Raw genomic sequence first — 26,702 nt, 5'->3', positions numbered from 1 at the left:
TCCTTGGCCAGCCCAAGTACCAGAAATTTAACTCCTCTCCTTCTGGATGAGCAGGCGTTCTGTACCTCTTGTCACATCTGGGTGTAAGTAGTTTGCCAGAGCCTTCTTACAGCTCTTTCTTGCCATCTGAGCCCAAAGCAGTCAGCATTGTAGACAGTCAGTCTGAAGGCCGGAGTGCTTCTCAAAGCTAAATGCCCTTTTCTCTTCTAATTGTGTGTATTTGGATAAGTTCAACTAATATGTCTTGATTATGGAAAAGGATTCTACATATGGACTTTCACTCCCTTTTTCTTATTGCTTAGACCCAGATTAAGGATTTCAATAAGCGCATGATTCATCGTAAGACAGAGTCTGTTGCGCAGTAATTGGAGAAAGAAAAAGGGCATTAGGGGCCCTCCTACATTATGGTGTCCACCAGTCCTCCTCAACTCTTAAAAATTTGAGAAGCTTACAAAACTTCACACAGTGGCAGACAACACAGTTTTGCCTTCAGCCATTCTCCAAACTTCTGATTGAGGACAGGAGACACTTTTACAGTCCCTTCCCACAACCACGGAAGTGTTGGAAACCACTGTCAAATAACTGCAGATCGTAGCATGCTTCCTGACCCCGCAACGTCCACACAAGTCAAAGGACAATGGTTGTCTGGTTTGACTACTTTGTAGGCCGCTACTTCAGACTTGTGCTAGAGCTTCCAATAGAGAAGGCGGAATCCAGAGAATCTCCAAGGGATCGACATTTGACCATGCGCAAGCCACTGCTGCCCTTCTGTGGCCTGGTCCCAGTACCTCTGCCACACCCCAGGACCAAGCCAAAGGCCAAACCTTAAAAGGATTCATTCTGCCATATCTCATCCTAGGCCTTCAGGTTACCAACCCCTAAAGGCCCATCAGCAGGATGATCTTAGACTGTCTGACAACTTACTCCACTTTGTGGATACCAGTCAGCACAGTCCTTCCAGACCTCTTGTCCCTACAGAATCTGTTTCTAGAAAAAGATGTCCAGGTGCTGGGGATCTGCCAGGTTGGGAGGAGGCAGATAAATGTCTGGTACCCCAGTAAGGGAATACCTGTATGGTTATTAACTGCAGCAGTAAAGCCACTTGACCATGTAATTAAGCACAACTGTACTGTATCTCTTTATGTTGTCACTACAGGGCAATTACTTGTAACAACACGTCTTAACTACCTGTGCAACGTATTTATATAAAAATATATGTAAGTCACTGCATCTGATCTAGTAGGATTTCTTAACTCCTTCATGCCAATGGAGCTCAGGAAGTTTGCACTGCAACTTCCAATGGGCGGAGCCTAAGCCTTTTGACACTATCAAATTGTCAACATTTCAAACAAATGTTCATATCTCTGGAACGAGGACTATGAAAAAGTATAAATAACACTCTTCAGCACAAACTATTTTTATAGTGGCAGTGCTCTTTAGGTTCTATGTCTTAAACTGAATTTTATAAGTCATAGTAAACATAATTATATTTGTAATATTTTGTAAACAGCTTACAATATCTCAGCAACCACTCAAGTTACACACACACTGTCAGTAGCATTTTATTCATCTAGATGAGAGCTTTCACATTAGGCTAAGGCGTTCTGTTACTTGGTTGTGAAGATATTTAAAAAAATGTGAAAATTATGTCTAAATATAAAAGCGAATATCTACCTGCGCTAGACAGATGTCAAATATTAATGCAGTTCAGTTTGCCATTGTCTAAGCTTTAAGATGAAATCCTTTAAAACCTTGGTACATAGTATGGTTTTGGAATTATTGGTGCAAATATGAACAATATTTGACTCCTAGAGGTGGCAGTAGGAGTTAACTGCAGATGCACCTGGAGGCGTCACTCTCTGATGTAATGCTTGTAGCATTTAGGCACTTTATGCAGTCTACCATGTTTTCTTTGGGCCAGCAGTCAGGTTGTAGGGCAGATTAAAGGCTGTGGCAGAAACTTTGCCAAAACTGAAAGAACAGTAGGCGGTAGCTTCTGGCAATTCTATTTGTAATAAATCGTAATATTTAAGTGATTCTGGAATATCCTTTTACACTGAATCAGCTAATTCTTTCTCTGAAACTTTCCAGAAAAAAACAAACTCCTTCAAAGGGACTGGCCAAAGCCACACTCTTAGATTTCGACGCGGGGGGGGGGGGGGTGAGATCTGAGGAGACTAAACAGGATGTCTCTTCACAATCATTTTTCTTACTGTTACTGTGGGTTTCTCTGCCTCAGGTGACCCAGATGTCAGCTCTTATGCAAAAGCTTAAGCCTGGTTGCTGTTGGACCGTGAGACGTCACATGCAGGGCCATAAACCAGGAGCCTTAAATGTGACGTCTGCACGCACAGAACTTTTCAGCTGCAGTTGAGCATCAGATCACTATTTCAAAACGTCTAAAGCCAAGTTCTCCGTTGGGGATTTGTATTTTAGCGTTTGCTTGAGATTGGTTTGCTGACTTCCCCTTTTGGCCGATGTCCACTAAGAAGGGTAAATGCCATTGCAGGCGTCAGATCCCGCATATAAAGACTCACGACCTGTGTCTCTTTTGTCTAGCCTGAGAACACGGCCATACCTCTTTCTCTATTTGCCCATCATTCGTCCCTAAGACACTCAGAAGCCGTCTGGCCACCCTTAATCTCTACCTAGAAAACCAAAGGCTAAAAAGCTAGCGCTCAGGATGTATCCTGAGTCGGCCGCCCTGGCAGAGCCTCCACGAAAGAAGGTCAAATTGACGCGGGCTACTTCTACTGCCCCTCTGCCATCGGACTCCCCACCAGCTTCCGATTTAGGAGTTGAGAGGCATCCGTTTACTTCACCGACTCCCCTGGAGGAAGCTGCTTCAGAAGTAACGGCCGACTCCCCTGGAGGAAGCTGCTTCAGAAGTAACGGCCGACATGTCCACTGGGGAAGCTCAGACGTTTGTTTCTACAGATGTTGAAGGGAACCAGGCCTCGTGGGATGCCCGACTGGGATATCCAATACCAAAGTCCTAGCTCCAACAAAGGCTCCTGGTACTAGGTCTTCTCCCACTACTACTCCTTTAAAAAAGGAAACAGAAAAGCAAGCATCTGCTTTCCCTCTGTGGAGGGATTACCTAACTAGCAGTCCTTTACTCAGTCTTTGATGCAGGCCTAAATAGCCCTTAGGCCCTCGGCCTCTTCTCCTCCACCATCCCTGTTTTAAGCTAGGTCTGCCTCAGCTACTTCTACCCATCTTTCCACTTCTCAGACAGGAGGAGAGGAAGTAGTAGTCTCATCGTCAGATGATGAAATTACTTAATCATCACAGATTGCCTCTGCACTGGTGTACTATTCCCCCGATGAGGAATCCTTTAAAGGGGACTCTTCCCCCAGAGGACATCATCTTTGGGGAGACTATTACCAAAATGAAAGAATATTTCAAATGGGACGCTTCCCAAATGACTGAAACAGAGATATTTTGAATTACTAGAAGTAGAATCTCTCTTCACCTGCCACCCCCCTGGTTATACCTGCTTATCTGGATGCATTTTCTTCAGCATCAAATAATCCTGATTCTCAGCCACCTGCCCCTAAGAGACCTGACAGTTTCTACAAGGTACCCAATGAACAAAAATTCCTACTCAAACCCCCTATGGCAGACCCTGCATTGATTGCTATGTCCCCTGATAAGCAGTCAAGATTAATACCTTCATCATCCCTTTTACCTACTGACAATGATAGTAAGAATATGGACAGGATAGGCAAGAAAGTTTATACTTCTACCCTAGCCTTCAGAGCTGTCAACTACCAAACTTGTATGATAAAATATGCCTCAGACCTAATATCCCAGGTTTAACTCTCCTGTCCTCCTTGCCTGACTCCCCTAACAAGACAGAGGTAGCATTAAAGCTGCCCCTTGCCTCTCAAATGGCCAAACTTTCTATTAGCAGAGGGTTCTGCTGCAACATAACTGCATCTAAGTCTGCTGCTACCACTACTGTGCTACACAGATACTCTTGGCTTCCCCTTCATCCCTTACCAGAGGACCAAAATTCTGGATGCTCCGCTTGACCACAACCTCCTGTTTGGAAAACAGTCTGCTGAACTATTTAAAAACCTTCAGGAGAAAAGCATGGAGCTTCAGGACATTAAAACACCTTCTGGTGTCTCCCTTCCCTGAGTATTATAGGAATCACCCAGCCAAAATTACCTTGCCAGGACCCCCCCCCTCCTCTGCGACTCCTTCCTCTTCCAGACACAGGAAAGGAGTCAGAAGACGGACCATTTCGAGACCAGCTGCCTCTCAGCCTGCCCAAAGACAACCCTTTTATGACAGAAATGGCTCCAACAACGTGTGACTGCCTTGCCCACCTCCCTCTGTCAGCCCCCTTTCTTATACTGCCTACCCCTTTGGAGAGAACTGTCACCACAGACAAGTTGGGTCCTGGCCATAGGAGAAGAGGGATATTTCCTCTCGTGGACAGAGACCCCCTGCAAGGGGCATTCCTTTCCCACCCAAAAATCAGCTACACCTTATTCCCCATATCCTGCAAGATCTTTTGAAACATGGAATTGTAGAACCCGTCCACCAAGGACAAGAAGGAAAAAGGTTTTACTCAAGGTTATTTCTGGTACCAAAAAAGGAAGGCCCTTGGAAACCAATTCAGGATCTGTCCTTTCTAAACCTCCTCTTCCTAAAAGTTCATCCTTCAGAATGTTATCCTTCCAAACCCTTTTCCCACTATTGCCAGCCCAGGCATTCAGGGCCACATTGGATCTCAGAGGCCTACCTCCACATCTCCGTAAACCCCCCTCACAGAAAATATTTACGTTTTACTGGGCCCTGTTCACTTTCAATTTACAGCCTTGCCCTTTGGTTTATCTACTGCACCCAGGGTATTCACAAAATGCCTAGCCCCAGCAATAGCCTACTGCAGAACCAAAGGCATTTAAATTTATCCCTACGTAGACGACATCCTCATTCTTGCAGAGAAAGAGGACACACTAAAATGCCACCTGCAGTTCACCATATCCCTGCTGCAAGGCTTTTTAGGTTCACAGTCAACCTCCCCAGGTCATGCTTAACCCCACAGCAGGACAACATTTTCCTGGGATGCAGGATCAGAACTGACCTGATGTAGGCATTCCTCCCTCAGGATAAATTTATTTTCCTTTCTGCCCACTTCCAGGACCTGCTGCAAGTACAGCTATCAACAAAACAATTCTTACGGGTTCTGGGTCTCATGGCAGCCACCATTACTATGCTGCCTTTAGCCAGGATGCATATGAGAACTGCAGTGGAACCTGAAGAATGTGTGGTCTCAAGACAACCATCATCTAGAATTTCAAATCCCATTCTTACCCTGCCTTAAAGCAGAATTGCAATGGTGGATACAACAAATTCAGTTGAACCCAGGGTACCCACTCCATCCCCCCACACCAGCTCAACACCTGTATACAGATGCATCAGACCTCGGATGGGGTGCTACCATGAAGGGTGTCAGGGTACAGGAGAACTGGAATCCTGCTCTCAGGAAAAAACATATCGATGTGAGAGAGATGACTGCAGTCCTTTTGGCTGAAAGACTTTATCCCAGTCCTGCAACTGGGTCATCTTCAAATTTTCCACAGACAATACCACAGTCATGTTGTACCTCAACAAACTGGGAGGGACCAAGTCCTAGCTCCTATGCAGGATAGCAATACAGATTTGGGACCTAACCTCCAGGAACAACTTACCCCTGCAGGCAACCTACATCCCATCCCAGGGCAACCACCAGGCAAATGTTCTCAGCAGGTCATCCTCTCGACATCATGAGTGGAGGTTGAACAGGGAAGTTTTTCTAGACATTGCCCACCAGTGGGGCACGCCTCAAGTAGATTTGTTTGCCTCCCCCAGAACAGACAGTTGGAAAAAGTCTACACCAAATACCACTCCCCACTAGCTTGGAGGGTGGACACCATCATCATTTCATGGAAGGGATGGTTTCTGTATGCATCCCCCCACTTCCCTCTCATTCCAAAGGGTCCTACTGAAGATCAGGAAGGACAAACCAAAAATCTTGCTGGTGACTCCCTACTGGCCAAGGCAGCATTGGTTCCCCCTTCTATCCATACCCAAAGGCAATCACCACAAGTTACCTCAAGGTGGACCTACTCGCACAGATGGAGGGAACACTCACTCATTCTCACCTACAGATGCTATGCCTAGCAGACTTTTAAATCCCTTCAGACACCATTACTGTTGAGGACGTGCTTTGTCATAAGGGAGGCCAGGAAACCTACTAGTAGGAGATCATACATTTCAAAATGAGGAAGATTCTCCAAATGGTGTCTCACAAAACATTAGGATCCCTTTCTAGCAGATGTCCCTCTAATTCTAACTTGTCAGGGCTGGCCTTTCATACTCTTCAGTGAAAGTCCACCTATCTGCAATCTTTGCCTGCTTACCCATGGACCTTCCTCTGCTATCCAGGCTAGATGTAAAATTGTTCCTGAAAGTGGTCTTGCACATCAGACCACCAAGAAAACCATTCCCACTGCATTGGAATCTAAACTTTATTCTAGAAAGAATCACACTGGCTCCATTTGAGCCAGCCAGCTCAGCAACAGATGTGCACCTGGAAAACTGTTGTTCTGGTGGCCCTTACCTCTGTTGGAAGGGTGTCAGTTACAAGCTCTCATGGCCTGTCTACCTTGCACTATCTTCCACAAGGTTAGGGTGACCCTGCGCACCAATCCCTCATTCATGCCCAGAGTGGTCAACAAACTGTCCTTGAACCAGTCCATTCACCTGCCCACCTTTTTCCCATCTCCCACCACTGACAGTGAGAGGGTACTCCATTCCCTGGGTGTACACAGGCAACTGAGGTGATATTTGGGCAAAACTAAGTCAATCAGAAAATCCAACCAGCTTATTTGTATCCTTCCACTCCAGATCCCTGTGCAAGACAGTCTCCAAACAAACCACTTCCTGCTGGATCAGGAAAACTGTCCAGTTCTGCTACTCTTACCATGGCAAGGACCTACCTTAGGGAATAAAAGCTCACTCTACTAGGTCTGTAACATCCTCCAAAGCCTTTTTCAAAGGGCTGGACACATCATCCATTCTGGAGGTGGCAACCTGGTCCTCTATACATACCTTCACCAGACACTACAAGTTTGACCACATCGCCAGAGCAGGGTTTGTAAGGGCAATCCTGCAGGGCTTTCTGGAGTCTGCTACCTCTTCCTCCTCCCTTCCTTCCTTCGTAAGCTGTGGCACTCTCCCACAGTAAGGATAGTGCCCCATGAGAATAGAAGCACATAGAATAGTTGTGTAAAACCTTACCATAACGATAGATGTCCTTCTCTTCCATGTTGTAGTAATCCTTCACCCCATCTATCCCCCTTCATTCCAACTGGTCTCACCATGTTCAGACCACCCAGCAAATGGCACTTCACACTTCAGGTGAGTATCATTTGGCTTATAATAAACTGGCCAGCTGGGCAACTTAGTTTTGAGGTCTGTGCGTGCATATATCATATTTAGGGCTCTCCTGGTTTATGGCCCTGCTTATTGTCCCATGCACCAACAGCAACCAGACTTAAGCTTTGGCATAGTAGCTGATGTTCGGTTCACCTGAGGTGGAGAATCCCACAGTAAGAATACTGCAACATGGAAGAGGAAGACATCTATGGTTATGGTAAGATTTTACACAACTATTCTGATTTTCTATAGTTAAGCTAGAAAAGGTGTCTGCTTCCTGGGGAAGTATGTCGGTAGTCCTGTAAAGCAGGTGTAGAAAAAACAAACTTTTTACCTGTAAAAAAAAAAAAAAAACTTTAACCACTTACTCCAGTTCCTCCGAAACTAAAATAACTTTTACCCCAGAAAATGTATTTGCTGTAAAAAATTATCACAAGGGTACAGTGTGACACTGCCATTTATAAACAAGTCACAGGAGTCAAAACACTTTCCTAACTTTAAAATTAATATTTTACAGAAGCAGGTAAAGTGGAACCCCCCCCCCCCCCCAGGAAATTAATCGCCCAGCAGTGGAACAGTGCTAGTAAACCAACTGTCAGAGGTTCACAAAAAGAGCACTGTTTCCTGGCAGGAAAGCCTTGAAGGGCTTGGGTCCCATACCCGTCTCTTTAGTCTACTGAGTACAAGTTGATGACTAATGCTTTGGAAACAGACGGGCAGTTAAATCCTTAGAGTATAATTCATAGTGTAGCTAAGGATACTGTAGCAGGGATTATTCAAACATTTACTGTTATGATAGTTTTACTTGGGTAACTGTACTTGATTTGTAGTAGGTACATCTGAAGGGAACAATCAGTCTTGCACCTGCTTTGACCCACGAAAGGGAGAGGGGTACATCCCAACCTAGTCTCATCATTCTGACAGTAATAGCTAAATTAGAGGACAGCCACATAGTGCCTTTTTTAGGCAAGGCTCAAAAGACAAACCCACTGCCATAAATAGAACAAGTAACAAAAAACTGTGGGTAATGCTACTCAACGCCAGAAGTCTAAACCTCAAAATGCATGCAGTCAAGGCACTCCTTAGTATGGAGAAAATTGATATATGTGCATTAACAGAAACCTGGTTTAAGGCTCCAGAGAGCACCCCAGCACTACCAGGCTACAACTCGTACCATACATTTCAGCCACAAAACCTGGACTGAAATACAAAAGGCGGGGGCGTATCCATATTCATCAAGGATACCCACACCTCCAGGTTAGTGGCACAGCACGATGCTTCAGAGATCATCCACTTGCAACTAACAATGGGCAAAACTGCAATTCAAATTGTAGCGTGCTACAGATCACCCAACTTGTCCCAGGACCCCCATTCCACATTTCTGAAAACACTGGGAAACATAAAGGTCCTACCAAACACCCTGGTATTGGGTGATTTCAATTGCCCAAACATTAACTGGGAGAACTACTCAAGTATCAACTCCCTTGCCCAACATTTCCTAGAATTTATAAACTCAAAGGCCCTGGATCAGCTGGTCGTCACCCCCACCAGATACGACAGCATTTTGGACCTGGTCATCACCAACATGGGCGACCGGTGTTCCACCCCCGAAGTCAACCCCTCGCTGGTTAGATCTGACCATAAACTAATCGCTCTCTGGATATCCACATTCCACCTCCACCCCCGGTCTAAGAAACCACCATGAAAAACTTTTCAAAAGCAAACTTCACTTAAGACTGAGGTGGAAAGTTTCAGAGCCCCCATGCTAAAGGATAACGCTGTCCAAGCCGCAAAATCCTTTACTAATACACTCTACGGGCACCTACAAAAATGCATGGATCGTGCTATCCCAAACAAAACCAAGACTCACTCCTCCAAGAAAAGGAAACCAGTCTGGTGGACCCCTGCCATAAACAAGCTATACAAAATAGGAGGAGGAAACTAGTACAGAAGAGTAAAATCCCAAGAAGGGAAGACATCCCTGATCAGTATCCGCAAGAAACTACGATCCCTCATAAAATCATCCAAGGCTAGCTTCGAAAGAAAAATTGCCAAGGACTCCAATGATAACCACAAGGCACTCTTTAGTTATGTCAAGAATCTAAGTGGCAATTCTCAGATCTGCTCGGAGTTAGTGCAGAATGGCACAAAATACACTGAACTGACCGTTATAGCCAACATCCTGGCAGACAGGATCAGTGCAAACTTCACCCCCAAAAGGGCCCATAACTATACCAGAAGAATGTAGTGCTCCTGAAATCAGACACTCTGGTTAAAACCGCCCTCTCCAAAGCCAAAAGCACAGCATCAGTGGGACCGGACGGTGTCCCAGGCTGCGTCCTGCACGAGCTCAAAGATGAACTAACCCCTCACCTAAACACACTGTTTAAACTCAGCCTCTCCACAGGCTACGTGCCCATAGAGTGGCGTACAGCAGCGATTATTCCACTCCACAAAGGTGGAGCCAGAACAGACCCTGGGAACTATCACCCTACAAGTCTGACTAGCTTGGTCTGCATAGCTATGGAGCGCTTCATCATGGATCTCATCAACAGACATTGGGAACCTCCAAACACTGGACCTTACCCAGTTCGGCTTTAAGAGCAGATCATGCTTCCTAAACCTGGTGGACGACTTTGAGACGGTTGTCAAGGCTATAGACTAGGGAAAGTTGGTCCACACAGCCTACCAAGACCTCGCAAAGACCTTCGACACCATTCCCCATTCGGGTATTATAGACAAGCTCACCAGCCTGAACATAAACCCCTGCATCACAAGACAAAGCCCACATTGTAAGAGTTGCGGGAGCTACGTCTGACTCTAAACCGGTTGCAAGTGGCGTTCCCCAGGGCTCAGTCCTAGGACCCCTCCTGTTCAGCATATACTTCTCAGAGGTATAGGCAAGCACAGGAAGACTATGGCTGACCATGTTCGCAAACTAGGGGCTATAATTGACTCTCCGGCTGACACAGGCATCCTCCAAAAGGGTCTCACCGAGACAGATACCTGGTGTCAAAACCATGGCCACAAGCTAAATGCCACAAAGTGCGTAGTCATCCGCTTTGGGAAAAAAGTACCCACAAACTACCACATAGGAGGTAACCCTCTAAATACGGAAGACGTAATAAGGGATCTGAGGACCCAAGTAGGGTAGTAACCTCTTCTTTGATAATCACATTGACAAAGGGGTTAGAAAATCCTATGTGGCCCACTTAATCATCAAAGGGTTTGCATCCAGCTCAAAAGAGGCCATTGTGCCCCTCTACGCATCACTCATCAGACCCATCATAGAGTACAACGCCCCATTTGGGATGTAACTTACAAGACACTTGCAACAGCTGGAAGGACCATAAAAGTACCAAACCAAGAGGATCACTGGCCTCAAACAGATGCCCTATGCAGCTCGACTGAAGAATCTGCAGCTGTACTCTGTTGCATACCACCTACTTAGAGGTGATCTCTGCCTGACATACAAGGCCATGTCCAACCCAGAATTGGACATGCTCCACCTAAAGAAAACCATATCCCCTCGAGCCACACGCTATAGGGATCTAAACATCACCACAATAAATAGGACGTGCTAGAGGGATAGATTCCTGTCCCAGAGACTTCACTTGCTCTGGAACAAGATTCCAATCTACATCAGGCAGAGCTCCTTGCTAACCCTCTTCAGGAGAAACCTTGACGAGTGGATGGGAAACAGTTTACCCCGGGGTTCACTTCTTTGGCTTTGCTTGACAACGGCACAGGGAACTCATCTAAGGGGGCGGCGAATGCCAACACATTCCGTCTAGGCTTATAAATGCCTTCGGGCAGATAGCCTACTACCTACCTATGAACCTATAAGACCAACCCTGTTTGTGGCCAAGGAAACTGTTTTTGTAATTTGTACACCTAAATGAGGGGGGAGTACTGCAACATCTTAACCTGGCCAATGGCAGTTTAGCTGTTATACATCTCATTCTTTTCAGGGTCTGGTTTCCAGAGGATATGCTCCATTTCTGTAGAAGGCCTTGTCTGTAAGTGAAGAAAGTACTGTGTTCATTCAAAACAGATGATCCCCCGAATCGAGAGCTGTTGAACCCATCAAGCTTTTTTCCTTGAAGGTTTTCATGTTGTTAATCTTGTGTAAAGATTCATAATATCATGCCCTTGTGGCTTAAGGAATCATTTGTGGTTATCCTAAAAACCTGGGCAGACCTCAAGACAAATCTCTCTTGTGCCTAAGTTGTTTATAGTGGTAGTAGTTAACACACCCTTACACCTACCATTGTCTTGCTGTAACCCTCAGAATAAAGAATGTATATTGCTTTTGCTGATAGTCAACGGACTACTTTGGTATTACTTGTTCTGGTCTGAGGTAAAACTATCCAACCAGCGGTTTCTGTTCTGCATGCTGGATAATAGTCTTGTCTGCAAAAATAAACTTGTCTAAGAGGCTGGCATATTGCATCATATTTAGCTGTGTTGGATTACAGATCGCATCCCAGTGTACCAGACAAGCAGCCTTCACAGCTCTTCAAGAAGGTTCCTGTTCAGTGCACTTACCTTGGACTATTGTGCACACCTTTTCTGAGCAGTACAAGTTGAATCTGTATCCAAGTGTAGGATTTGCAACTCTCATTTATGGCATTCTGTGAGGGCTTCTGCCCACCTCCTGAAGTAGGTAACAATGTAACTTTTCACATTGGTAAGGATACTAATGCAGTTGTGATTCCTGTGATGAGAATGCTGACAGCTGTATTACCAGTAGGTCTCTGCTGGAGTACATTTCCCGCCATCCTTCCTGTAGTCTTATTGGAACTGTTACTGATTTTCTACAGGGGGTAAGCCATAGGACAGTTATTCCTGACAAAATTTCAAATGGATAAGGTACTAACAAGATTGGGGGGGGGGGCAACTATTTCACTACTGATGGGATAAAAACATGGTACAGTGAGTTCATGATGCATTGGTTTCTGGAAATCTAGCCAGTAGGTCTGACCTTGAGCTATGGATATTTCTCAGTGAAAACTGGTTTTGTTGCAATAGTGGTCCATGTACTGTAATGTCTTCTGTTGAGTATGCATACACACTGTTGTATGAGAAACAGGTGCCTTTCATTCTATATCATGAAAGAATCCCCTGCTCTTCAAGTTACTGTACGAGGCAGATGGATATGTGGGCTAATGTACTGAATATTTTGTCCTAGGTGCAACGGTTTCATCTGCTGCAGTGGTAGCAGTCTCACAGGCTGCACATATGTACCAACAACAGTCTTCAAACCAGGAGCCAGCACAGGTAACCTTTCCTTTCCTTTTTTCTGCAAGTATTGAACTTTATGCTTGGTACTAGTTTTGTTATGGCTGCATAGCTTAAAAGTTTAAAGTGGGTGCACTGGCTGCATTTCTAGAATTGAAAGTTGAAGTTGCCATATGCTATGCTGTTAAGGTGTAAATTAGGCAAATGCATAATAAGCTTTGTGAAAAACATTGGCTCTTTTTTTTTTTCCTCCTCAAATGTTTCAGTAATATGTTTAAGGTCCTTTTTCCTTGTCTCATTTCCACATTTCAGCGTTTCACTTCCTGTGGTTTTCATTCCAAAGAAAAATTTGCAATGCTAGCCTTGAAGAGCCTTCTTACCTACTCCTCCACATGAAGTTCAGTACCCCACGTCGTCGTAGCCTAATTTAAAAAAAAAGTTTGTCAGCATGGAAGCAGGGGACTCTCACTTCAGCTCACCCCCATGCCTCTGGCTTCTCTGTTGCCCCCAGGCTATTTACAAAGTACCTGCCTCCAGTACTTGGCTTTTGCAGGGCAAAAGGGGATGTCCTCCTATTCCTGTGTTGCAGTATTCATACTGTGGGATTTCCAGCCATCAGGCGATCTGACGTCAGCTCCTATACAAAAGCTTAAGCCTGGCTGCTGCAGGTTCGTGGGATGTCATACGTACGGCCATAAACCAGGGACTACAAATGCGACATCCGCATGCACAGACTCCAGAACTTTTCAGTTGCAGACGTATGCTTCGACCATTCCACTCCTTAGTCCGAAGACCTCAAATAAGGTAAGTACCACGTTGGGGGTTTTGTTTTTCTTGTTACTTGAGCTTGGTTGCTGTAGGTTTTGTTCAGCTATTTAGCCGATGTCTGAGAAAAAAAGCAAATGTAATTGCGGGCGTCTGATACCGCATAAGGATTCACACAAGTGCGTGTTTTGCTTACTTAAGTAGCACGATCATAAGGCCTGCTCCATTTGTTAGTCATTCGTACCAAAGACCCTACGCAGCCATCTGGCAGGTTTAAATTTGTATCTTGAGAATCTGAGATTGAAACGCCTTGCTCACAGAATGGGATCCCGAGTCGGCCACCCAAACCAAACAACCGAGGAAGAAGGCCAAGGTTTCCAGGCCTACACCCACTGTCGCTCTGCCATCTGACATCCTGCTGACTACTGATTTAGGGGCCGAGGGACAGCTGATTCTTCCGTCAGCTTCGGATCCTCTGGATGAGGCCGTTACTGCAGCTACGGAGAACACGTCAGGGGAGCTGACCCAGATGCCGGCCACAACCGACATTGAGGGGGAACCAGTACTTGGTCGGCCGACCGAGACTCCTGCTCCAGCCCAGACCTCAGTTACTAGGCCAACTCTAAGTCAGTACCAACTAAGAAAAAAAACAAACACTTGAACCCAATGCCTCAAGCTACTCCAGACTGGCAGACATTCACCAATTCCTTACTGCAGGCCTTTATGGCCCTTAGGCCTACAGGCCCTGCTCTTACAGACATTTCATTGCTGAGCCGTAGGCCAGCCTCTAGTTCTTCCCTCCCTTTAATCACTGCTTAGCAGGGAGAAGAAGAACCTGAACAAATACGACTCCTCTCCTGTGGAATCTGTGTTTCAGATTGCTTTTCCTGTGGACTGTTACTCCCCTGGAAAATTGCCTCATCCATTCAACATTCCTGAAAGAGATCCAGGAGACTGTAGGTATAGATTCATAGGCGTTTGCTAACCACCACAAGGGCCTTTTTAAACCTAGCAATGCATCCCAAATCTTTGACAAGTTCTCTTACCTTTGGTAAATGTAGGCAGGGGCTTGGGAGATGAATCCTTTACAAGCAGGGTCCTATGAGATGAACCATTTACAGTCGACCTTTGTCCATTAGAGGGACAGGTGCCAAACCAGGGATGAATTTCCTATTTCCCATCCAGTTGTCCAAGTTGCACTTGAATTGGTTTAGGGAGGAAGCCTGCTTCACATAAGGGAGCCTTTTCCACAGAAAGGGTAGTCTCTGGGATGCATGTCTCTCCAAGTCCTATTTATGTCACAGGCATGGTTTAAGTTTTTAGAACGGGTAATTCTGGTGCCGTTTGTTTTGTGGATATGCACGAGTTCCATTAGAGCAGGTCTGGCAATACGTTGTATGGGAGGCATAGATTTCACCTCAACAACCATTAGAAGACAGAATACAGGGATAGGGCCATGAGTCAGTCTGCACAAGACATGCTAACTTACTCCCTGTGTTTTAGTGAGGCACCTGTGTTGAATGTTCCAGTTGGATGTGCCTGGTTAGGTACATAACCAAAGGGGGCATTGTAGTCAATGATGGGTCTGGTGAATGGCTTAATACAGTGGAACAATGACTTCCGTGGACCTACACACCAAACCTTTGTTTTTAACTTGCATAACATGGAATGATTTTTCTCACTACTATGGACGCACGGTGGTCAGAAGCTACATTACTGTCTGTGTCCCCAAGTCCCTGACTAATGAGTAAACTTGGGTGTGTTGTCAATATGACAGCAGTGGTGGATGACTTCCTATGTTTACTCGTGCATTTCTTGGTGTTTAGTTTTAGTCCATGGCTCTGACACCAGTTATTTGTCTTGTCTTAGCCCTTCCTGCAGAACATTTTTATTGAGCAATTGTATGACTGCTATTTTGTAATCATGTGCAAATTTAGTAAGGCCCGAGGCCATAGATATTGGCCTTGATTTCAGAAAAGTAAATGCCAAAAAGGAGCAGTCCCAGGACTCCTTGTGACTGGCACCTCTGTAGAGGTGGACTTGCCAGTTCTAACTTCCTGGGTCCTGTCTGTGAGCTAGCTGGCTATCCACTGGCAGACATAAGGGTTTATACCCAACTTCTTGAGTTTCATTAGTGCTCAAGCGGGGTATTGTCAGATTCCTTGACTAGGTCAAGGTAGGCAGTGTGAACTGTTTTGACCTCATCTGTTGCTTTGGTTACCTTCTAAAAGAAGTCCACCAAGTTGAGTTGGCATGATCTGCCCTTGACAAAACCAGTTTGGGTTGGATCCAATGTCTGGAGGTTTCCTGTGTCTCTGATCATTTCCTTGATGATTCTTTCCATGGCTTTGTGTTGAGACTAGTGAGAGTTACGGGTCTGTAGAATTACAGGAAATGAAGGCAAGTCACAGTAACTGAATTTTAAACCTTCCAAAGTTGCACCTTGTTTCCTTGAGACTAGTGGTGGTACTATGGGTACTGTTGGAAGCAGAACAAAGGGCATCCCGTCCTTCTGAAAATGTTCGGTTTCCCAATACTTTGTTGTCTCAGGGCAGAATCTATTCCTGGGATTAGAATGTCTCAAAAGAGTAGCTTATGACTTTTTATCTGAATGATTCCCCTGGCAAGAATGCACTTGTAATTCCAATGCTGTCTGAGAAGACAGGTGGTGCCATCACACACGATCCCTGCAGGACCCCATTCATTTTTACATTTACAAAAAAATCTCCTGGGTGTAAAACAAGTTTGCCTAGGGCTCTACTTAAGGAGCTGAGAGTCCAGGGATAGACCGCATAGGCCGGTACTCAGTGAGGCGCCTTCGCAGTCCCTGATACCCAGTTCTGCAGATTCGCAGGCCTCTGCTGAGACCCATTTGGAGTCAGATATGCCACGAGTTGCTTCTTCAACTTTGGAACCTGCGGATGCCTCTACCTTGGATAGGTCTGGAGTCGCTGTGCAGGCACCGGCTTCTGAGGGTGTATTCCAACCTTCCAATGTTCGTATTAAACCGACATCTTCGTATTTGACTAAAACTACCGACCTTCTCAGGCCCAGAGTTCGTACTACGCTTAGAAAACCGATGACCAAAGTGCATGCTCACGCTCCCATGCCACGGAAACAAATGCTTAGAATGGCTGAAGACCATATAACTTTAATTAGGGAAGCCAGCCTCCCCCTCTTTTGATTTTCCTTCTCATTCTACAGACCGTGAGTCCAATTACTCTGATCCCACTGATTTACCAGGACATTCCGTTTTATATAGCTATGAGGATTCAGATGAAGAGGATTCCATTCACTCTGCCTCCCCTCCAGAGGACTTTTCTTTTGGTGAAACCTTGCATACCTTAAGGGAGCATTTCCACTGGGAATGCCAGGACTACCCACAGTCCAAAAAGAGACTCGGAGAATTTTTTGACTTCCGTCAGTATAGGCCTCCAGCTATACCCCTTGTCCTGGATATTGTAGATGTCTTCATGGAGTCCAGGTTTACTCCTTATTCTTTACCACCAGCTCCTAGAAAGCCTGACAGGTACTACAGAGTACCTGACTCTCACAAATTTCTCTATGAATCCCGCTGCGGATCCAAAGACCATTTCCCAGGGACATAAAGGTATTAAGGCCACTACAGTCAAAAACCCTACCCCTTCGGACAGGTATTCTAGAGCTTTAGACAGATGGGGTAAGAAGGTATACATCTCCAACTCTTGCCATAAGGACTTTAAATTGCCAGTTTCACATTTTGAAGTAGCAGCATGTCATGGAACTAATCAAACAGAAATTGTTGTTGCTTCCAGATTGTGCAGAGAATAAAGTTAAGAGTTAAAGCATTCTGCAAACCAAGGTAGTAAACATACTTTGCAGGGTGGTTTTCATACCTTAGAAGCATCTTGCAGGGCTGCTGTCTCTGGGTCTGTACTGAGAAGGCATGCTTGGCTGAAGGAACAAATCATGCCAGACCATGTCAAATCAAAATTGCTACATGCTCCATTGAACCAGGAACACTTGTTTGGCACAAAAGAAAGCAGAAGTTATTAAAAAGATGGAGGAAAAAGCTAAATCTATGCAAACTGTTACATATTTCTTAGATACAGCCACCTAGATTTAGTAGGCATTGGCCTTCTAAAGACTGGTCCTTTCCAGTCCCCCCCAGGTCTTCTCAGTCCAAACCCAGGACCAACAGACCACCAAGAGTACAGTCTAAGGGTATGCAGAGATGTAAGCAATGGAGTGCTCCCACCTCTAAAACCGGGAGTGGTGAGCCACCCCCCCCCGTATGGAAAACGTTCACAATGACTTGTCTATCGTTCTTCCCAGCCATACCCAAGTACTTGCACCCCAAGGAGGAAAACTCACCCTGCATGCTAAAAAATGGGTTGTCCATTAACCAGGACCAATGGGTCCTAAGCATAGTTTCCCAGGGATACAGATTCTACTTCCACTCACTGCCAAACCCAAGTGGGGTGCCAGACCTTCATCCAAACCAGTGGGCAGAGGCTCAAAAGCAAGTAGTTTCTCTTCTCAGTATCAGGGTTATTCAACTTGTTACAATAGAGCAAAGGGGACAGGGTTTCTATTCCAGACTGTTCCTGGTGCCCAGAAAAGAGAGCTCATGGCGCCCTGTCATGGATCTGTCCATTCTCAACACCTCCCTGGTGGTCCCAAAATTCCAAAGGCTTACACTACAACAGCTGCTTCCTATGTTAGCCCAGGACTCCTGGCTAGTCACCCTAGACTTAAGCTTATCTGCACATCCCCACAAGGGAATCTTGCAGGAAATATCTACATTTCGGGGCAAGCTCTATGCACTATCAGTAATCTACACTTCCCTTTGGCTTATCTACTGCACCCAGGGTATTCCCAAAGTGCCTGGCTCCAGCCATTGCATACTGCAGGCAGAGAAATATTCAAATTTACCCATACTTGGACGATGGCCTGGCTCAGGCAAATAGTCAGGAAGTGCTACTTCAGCACCTGGCATTCGTAAAGAGACTTTTAACTTCTCTGTGGTACACCATCAACGAAAAGAAATCACATATGGTGCCTAGCCAAAAGATTGTATTGCTGGGAGCAAGCTTACACACAACTTCCCAGATGGCATTCCTCACTCTAGAAAAGCAGGTTAATTTGACAAACTACTTCAAGCTAATGGCCTCCCAAGACCCAGCTGTCTGCAAGAAAAATACTGCAAGCCCTAGGGTTCATGGCCTCATGCATTCTACTAATTCCAGTTGCAAGACTGCATATGAGGAAACTTCACTGGTACTTGGTCTCTGGTGTCGACTCTCTCAGGACTTGGAAACACTTGATTCCTGTCGTTCTTTTTCTAAGGGCAGAGTTCCTTTGGTGGGCAGAGGCTTGCAACCACAACAGGGGACTTCCTTTCCCTCAGCCCTTCGCCGCCCAAACCCTGTCAACAGGCACTTCAGACTGTGCATGTGGGGCTCACATGGCAGGCAAATGCATTCAAGCCAAATGGAGCCCAGGACAAATTCACCTGCATATCAATCGAAAAAGAAATGTTAGCTGCACAGAATGCTCTGACCGCCTTCAAATACCTTCTCTTTCCAGGACAACTCTTGATAAAGACAGACAACACCACAGTTATGTGGTACATAAACAAGAGGGGGGGGGACTCATTCCTACCCACTCTGCAGGTAGGCCATGGCTCTGCACCTGCAAGCTCAGTTCCTGCCAGGCAAACAAAATACACTGGCAGACTAAGAAAGCTACTGGAACCATATGAGTGGAAACTAGAACCAAATTCATTCAAACTTCTAATCAACAGGTGGGGGACACCAGAGGTGGACCTCTTTGCCTCCCCAAAACCATCAATTGAGCAAACTTTGCTCCAGAAATCCCCACAGCCAAGCATGGCGAGTGGATGCCCTATCCTTTACATGGGAAAATCTATCAATTTATGGCTTCCCCCTCTGCCCCTCCTCTCAAAAGTACTACTCATGATCAAGCAGGACAGACCAAGGACACTCATTGTGCCAGAATGGCCACGCCAGCACTAGTACCCACTCCTTCGCAGTCTGACAGCAGTGCCACCCTGGCGTCTACATCAGACCCCCTTCCTGCTGTCCCAGCAGGAGGGACAGATTTTGCACCTCGGCTTCAAACACTGAACCTTGCAGCCTGGCTTCTTCCCTGAACACAACACCAGCAACCCTCGGCTAACAGCTGCTGGACATCATCCTTGAGGCTAAAAGGCCGAGTACTAGGAAATTATATTCAGAAAAATGGAAAAGATATGTTCTTGGAGCCAGTCTTTAGGAAGGGGCACAGCTGTACCCTGCTTACCTCAAATTGTAGATTGCCTAGCAGAGCTGCTCCACAAAGGCCTTTTCTTCTCATCAAAACGATTCATGCCTCTGCCATCTCAGCTCATTACAGTATGGAGCCGCCTCTTTTTTCTCACTCTCTGATCAAGCAGTTCCTGAGAGGTGCTAACAATTTAAGACCCCCAAGGAGAGCTCCCGCCCCTGTCTGGGACCTTTTCTTTGTACTAGAGAAGCTCATGCTTCCCACTTTTGAACCTGCTGCTAAAGCAGAGTTAAAATTCCTCTCTTGGAAAACAGCCTTACTTCTAGCCATCACTTCAGCAAGAAGAGTGTCTGAGCTACAGGTACTAATGGCTGTGGAACCCTTCATTATTTTCCAGGCCGACAGAGTCTCCATCAGGACTAACTCATTTATGCCCAAGGTGGCATCAAGTGTGGCCTTTGACCAATCCATCCATTTACCAACCTTTTTCCCTGACCCTCAGAATAAAGGAAGGAGGATCCTGTTCTCTTTGGGTGTGCACAGACAGCTCAGGTTCTACCTTGGCAGGACTAAGCCTTTCGGAAAATCTGACCAGCTGCTAATCAGCTTTCCTACAGGGGCAGAGGGCAAGACCATTTCAAAGCAAACCATTTCCAAATGGATAGTACACTGCATCCATTTCTGCTACTAACACCATGAAAAAAACTACCCCCACAGGGGATCAGATTTAATTCCACTAGGGCTACCTCAACTTCTACAGCATTTCTCAGGGGAGTCCCTACCAGGGACATCATGGAAGCTTCAACCTGGAGTTATGTACACACCTTCACCAAGCATTGCCACGTACCTCTCCTTTCTAAATCCAGAACCGGATTTGCCACAGCACTCTTACAAGGCCTGCTAGTCGATGACGGCATCCGAGACAGAAATCCCAAGATTCTGGTATTCGGCCTGACTGAGGACAACCTGCAGGCAGATAACCCAAGTGTGATGACTGCAACAGTGAATACACTCGGAACATCTACATTTATGGTAAGTGTACGCAACTTCTCGCTCTTGCGGAGTCCTATATGGGCAGAACAAGTGCAGTTGCATCAGCGTATGAATCTGTTAACAAAGACTGACAGCTTGGAAGATTTAGCAGGTATCCTTTTGTCCTGGCTAAATAGAAAAAGTTGCCGTTGCGGTGCTGTAAGTTTATAACGGAGGCCATGGCCCTAAAAGACGTCCTGCACTTCACTAAAGTTACATGCATCTGCCATTTTAGGATGTATGCCACTGGACCCACCTCTTTATTTTCGTAAAGGGGTGTTTTATTTGAGACCACCCAAAAGGAAATCACTGCATCATAAAATCTGAACTTTAAAGATGAGACTGCAGTAATATTCGTGGAAAACATTTTTGTAGGCTCTAAGTGTATGGGTACCTTCTGTAATATAAAAAGGATAAAGCTGCGCTGTGGACTAACCATTTGTTCATGCCTGAGTTAGTGACAGAGCTGTCCTCGGATCAGGTTATTCATCTCTCTCTTTTCCCATAGTGCCACAGCAGACAAAAGATTCCTGCATTCAGTGGATGTCTGCATATGGGCCTGCTTAATAAGCAAGTCGTAGCTAAATGAATCGTGCACTGCAGCTGCTTCTCTTACTTTTCATGCAAGCCGTGTGTGTGTTCTCTCTCGGTGTGTACTTTGAGAAAGAAGGTGGTGTTGACCATTGACAAAATGAAGCGAAGCGCATGAGGATTTGTGGAGTTTTTTCCCCAGTGTGCTGCTTGAGCTGAGTATATACACTGTACATATTTTGTGTTTGGACAGTTCGCCCTTAATTGTGCAAATTTTTTTTTCAGACTCCGCAAGCTACCCAGTCATCTAGTGGTACAGAAGGTCAGCCTACTTCTCCAGTAGCAGTCATTCCAGGAAACAAGTATGGTAAGTTCCGAAGTAATGCATTGAAAATGGATTTGAGCTTGAGATCTGCCGATGTCCTGAAACAAAAGAAATGTTTATTTTCAAAATGCAGTCAATAGTTCTACGGTGAGAAATTTGCATTTGTCTTATTTTTCTTGTAAAATACCTAGCCTGTAGTTTACATAGGTTCATAGGTATTTACTAGGCTAATGGCCCTGGTGCCTTTACAAGCCTAACCCATAGGATTACCCTGGCATTGTGCCGTCCCGACCTTTGTTTCCAGTGCCTCTGTCGAGTAGAGCCACTAGAGTGATCCCTAGGGTGAATTTTCTGTTTCCCATCCACTCATCAAGATTTCTCTTGAAGAGGGGGCCAGTGAGGTGCTCTGCTTGACATGTATGGGAAGTCTATTTCATAGCATGGACAGTTTCTGGGTTATGAATCTGTCCTTCCAGCATGTTCTGTTGATTGTGGTAATGAGATTGAGGTCTCTGGAGCGTGTGGTGTGGTGGGATTGGGATTTCTTTAGATGTAGCATTTCTTACAGAGCTGGGTCAGACGTGGCTTTGTAAGTCACGCAGATATTGCCTCTAAGTAGGTGATATGAGACAGAGAATAGTTGTTTTTTTTTTTAGTCTGTTCATATAGGACAAATGTTTTAAGGCCTAGGATCCTCTTTGTGAGGTACTTTTGCAGCCTCTGCAGTTGTTGCAGGTGTTTAGTGAGGTACATGCCAAATGGGGCATTTTACTCTGATTGGCCTAATAAGGGAAGAGTAGAGGGAGACAATGACCTCTTTCTTCCTGGGTGCAAAACCCTTAGTAATGAGATGTGCCACATAGGACTTTGACCACAATAGGAATGTGGTAGTCAAGAGAGGTTGCTGTCAACCTCTGTTCCCAGATTTCTTATAACGCCTTCTGTGTTCAGTGGACTACCATCGATGTGATAATTCATTGGAACCGGGTTTTTCCCCAAAGGGGATAACACATTTTGTGGCATTGAGATTAAGGCCATGGTTCTGACACTAGTCGTTGGTCTCAGTGAGGCCTTTCTGTAGGATGTCATCACTTGGGGAGTTAATAATAGCAATAATTTTTATATAAAGTGTTATTAATTTATATAAAGTGTCATTAATTTATTGGATATTTAAAAAATTTTCAATATTTAATATACATAGTTTGTACATATTTTTATATAGTATAACATACATTTATACATCATGTCACTTCCCGTAATACATTTGTATTTGCATTTATATTTATATTAGTATTTACATTTACATTATATTTATATATTTTTAAGAATTTTAAATGTATACATATATTTTTTAGAATATTTAAATACATATATATTTACACATTTATACATTATTATATTTTACATTAATATTTCATTGTAGTGGCTTTTATATACATAGATATATTTATATATTGGAGTATACACATACACTTATATATACTTATATAATTTACATACATTTATTATAACTATCATATATTTGTTCACTATCATGTCTGTTATATATTTCCTATATTCGTATTTACTATGTGTTCAATACCTATGTACAGTGTGTATTTTAATCTACAAATCGTGTAGTTTTATAGATTTTTCAATAGTATTTTTGGTAAGGTTTTACTTTAAGAAAATGAAATAAATTAATTTAATTAAATGCCAACTGGTTAGTATAAAATGGTGCTAGTATTGTTAATCCTTGGATTCTGATGAAGTCTCAGATTGGAGACGAAAGCGCTTAATCCTAGGCTTTGGTTGTATACAGGACTATTGTTTGTACTTTGGATCGTTTTGTGCAATAAACTGTTTTGGTGTATTCCTGGCTGCATTTGATTGAACTACAGAAGACATCCTTTATTGTTGACTGGGAGCGCAATCTATTTGGTGTTTTGTGACAGTGTTTTGGTTACAAGTTAATAATAGCTCCCAACTTGCAGTCGTCTGCGAACTTTGTCAGCCAGAGTTCCCTCATGTTGGCCTTGACTTCAGAGAAGTAGATACCAAACGGGAGAGGACCTAGGACCAAACCCTGTGGGACTCCAGCAGTCTGACTTTGAGTCAGTTACTTTCACACTGTGGGTTTTATCTGTGAGCCAGTTTGCAACCCACCTAGTGATAGAGGGGTTGATGCCTAGCTTAGTGAGTTTTTCTATGATTCCTGAGTGAAGAATGGTATCAAAGGCCTTGGCCAGATCAAGGTAGGCTGTATGAACCACCTTGCTTTCATCCACAGCTCAGGTGACTGACTCAAAGAAATTGAGCGGGCATGATCTACCCTTCACAAAACCAAACTGAAAAAAAGATCCCAAGTTTTATCTGCAAAGAAGACTCCTAGCCTTAGATAAAAGGTGTAGATGTCACTCCCCAGCAAAGCTGTACTTATTTCGCTAGTTCTGAACGTTCCCACTACTGGTTAACATTTTTATGTATTTCTGGGTAACCATGGTAAACACAAGTACTCACGGTCAGGGCCTCACCCAGTAGTATTGCCTGGTTAAGGGCTCCAAACTATTTCAAGCAGGAAAAAATGACACCAGTAGTAGGAGCAGTCTAGGCAAGCAGCAGACTAGAGAATTGAAACATGTCCGTGCTTGAAAATGTGTCCGCCTGATAGCATAATTCCCTTTCCTGTTCCATTCTGTCTTTTGCACACCTTTGTTTCATACTTGTCTGTTTCATCCAAAATTGTTTTTACTTTGACTTTGAACATTTGGGCAATATATCTGGTTACAAAACCATTTCAGAGTGCCTTCCCTTTTTAAAAACTGCCTGTTCTACTTGTAACCAGTTTTGCTTTGCAGCCCTATTCCAAAACCACTTCTAGGTAGTGGGACTACAGAAAAGGGCCGTTCTTTAAGACAAGGGGAGGGGCTTCTATTCCAGGTTGTTTTTGATGATCAAGAATATAAAATTGTTCTTTTTATGTCAGTGTTCAATTTTTTTGTCACTCTTATGATTGTAAGGATGTTGGTACTTTCAGGTTGAGAAGCAGCCTAACCTGTAATGAGAATGGCACGCGCACACGCGCACACACACGCAAATGCGCATACGCCCAAGTGCACTCAGAAATGCACTCGTGCACACTCCCTCTCACAAAGACAGACACTCACACTTGAGACTCGCACTGCGCGTATGCTCACATGCATAGAGGCGCATACTCTCTCACACTCAGGTATGTACAGAGCCATGTGTACGCTCCCACACACACAGTAGTGCACATGCACAGAGAGATGCTGTCATTATATATACTAGGCTAATAACCACCATGGCCTTTGTAAGCCTAGATGTGCAATCCAACCCAATTCTGTTCTTGTGTATTATGGGTGTTTATTATTAGGAGATATGTTACATTTCTAGAGGTTATGTTGGAAGAATTAGTTTGGGCATTACTGTCTACAACTTGCTGTGAGAGACATGGGGGCCAGATGCTGGGTGAATTTCCAATTTCACATCCATTGCTCAAGGTCACACTTGAATAGGATTAGGGATGGACTCTGCTTCACGTGGATGCTTTGCAGATTTGCGAAAGGTTCATCTGAGCTGGATCCGAGGATGCCTTGTATGCAGACATAGATTGCCTTCAGTAACCTGTAGTATATAGAGTATTGAGATGGGGCTTTAACACTGTCTATGTAAGACAGTGTGTTTACACTCTGGATTCCCCTGCTAAGGAACATTTGTGGGCATTCCAACAGTTGCATACGTCTGGTCAGGTACATGCTGAAGGGGATAGTTATACTCTGGGTCTGATAAGGGCCAAATTAAAATGGCACTATGGCTTCCTTGGATCTGGATGCTGTGCCGTTACTTATAAGTTGGATGACAGAATGATTTTCTTTCTACCTTGGCCCACATATTCGTCAGTGGCCTGGTTTCTCTCTCCATATGTTGAGATCCTTGACTGCCAGGCAACTCTTAGGGGTGTCTTATTGATGGAGTAATTAGACTGGGTGGCTGTTTTCCAAAAAGGCACGGTAGTGCATTTCTTGGCATTGAATTTAAATCCGTCACTTTGGCATTAGTCATTTTGTCTGTGTTAGACCCTCTTATAAGATGATCTGGTGTCAATTTTCCTTCTGTCCTCAACTGATGGGTTGGGATCTCATCTAAAGCTCATGGCATCCAAAGTCATTCAAGCTTCTCCCTTAACCCACAGTGCACCAACCCAATTATGTCAGATCTGTTTTGCCGCTTTCAGCAAAAGACATGGTTTCAAACACTCGAGCTATTGAGAGAAGTTTGTGAAACTTGGTTTATTATCTTAATTCTGTTTCTTTGTTTAGATTAACTATTCCCCTTACCTATCGCGCACTTAGTGTCTGTTCTGATTCTCATATGTCCTGTTCTTTCTGGTACTTGTGTATCTCTTGATACTATCTTCATATCCTTTCCATAGTATTACATTTTATGTAGTTTTTTGATGCTGTTGGTGAAAGCTCTGCCTTTTTATTTTCCTTTTCTCTGTTTAATAAAAAAAATTATTAGAAGTAGATATAGTAGTGAATATTTTCTCCTTGTTGAGTAACTGTGATACTGTATGGGAGGATAAAAGCGCCAACAGGCTTTAAAAAATTAACTTTGTGCCTACTGTTTAAGGCTACTTCACTTGCAAGAAAATTGCTCCGTTTGCCACGGGTTCCACTCCATGGCTTTGGTGGAGGGCAAAAACACTGATTCTAAACGGCCTTTTGACATCTTTTGGAGAGGGGATAAACAAAGACAAAACAATCTTTAATTCCTTGTCTACGAAGCCTTTTCATTCTGCTTTGGAATCTTCAAAGACAAGGTCTCGCAAAGATCTGATCACACCCTCTGATCCAAAGAAGGTGAAAATGTCTGATCAGACTCCTTCAGGTCTGAAGAAGCCAAAGTGAACTGATGCAGTTTTCTCGGATCTCGCACAGTCCAATTTGGAATCAACTGTTGGTCCATCAACTTTTATTATCTTACCAAGGACTCTCTTCACTGTTCCTGGTCCTTCAACTCTTACTGTCTCACCAAGGACTCCGTATCCTCCTTTGGCAGATGCAGTACCCTCTAGGGTTACCGTCACCATTTTGGGACAGACCCA

General features: G+C 44.5%; 1 protein-coding gene across 1 annotated transcript in view; it reads left to right on the top strand.

The window, feature by feature from the left end:
* The window catches only part of LOC122807832 (RNA-binding protein 5-like), a 1,001,232-nt gene that overhangs the window by 516,765 nt on the left and 457,765 nt on the right, over positions 1-26,702 (top strand). The window contains exons 14-15 of the mRNA XM_044078931.1: positions 12,626-12,714; positions 21,556-21,637. Of these exons, the coding sequence (XP_043934866.1) occupies positions 12,626-12,714; positions 21,556-21,637 (171 nt within the window). The remainder of the gene's footprint in view (positions 1-12,625; positions 12,715-21,555; positions 21,638-26,702) is intronic.

Source organism: Protopterus annectens, chromosome 7.part1 (genome assembly GCF_019279795.1).
Source record: "Protopterus annectens isolate FY-2018-M chromosome 7.part1, PAN1.0, whole genome shotgun sequence".
Lineage (NCBI taxonomy): Eukaryota > Metazoa > Chordata > Ceratodontiformes > Protopteridae > Protopterus > Protopterus annectens.
This window is presented reverse-complemented; position numbering and strand designations above follow the sequence as displayed.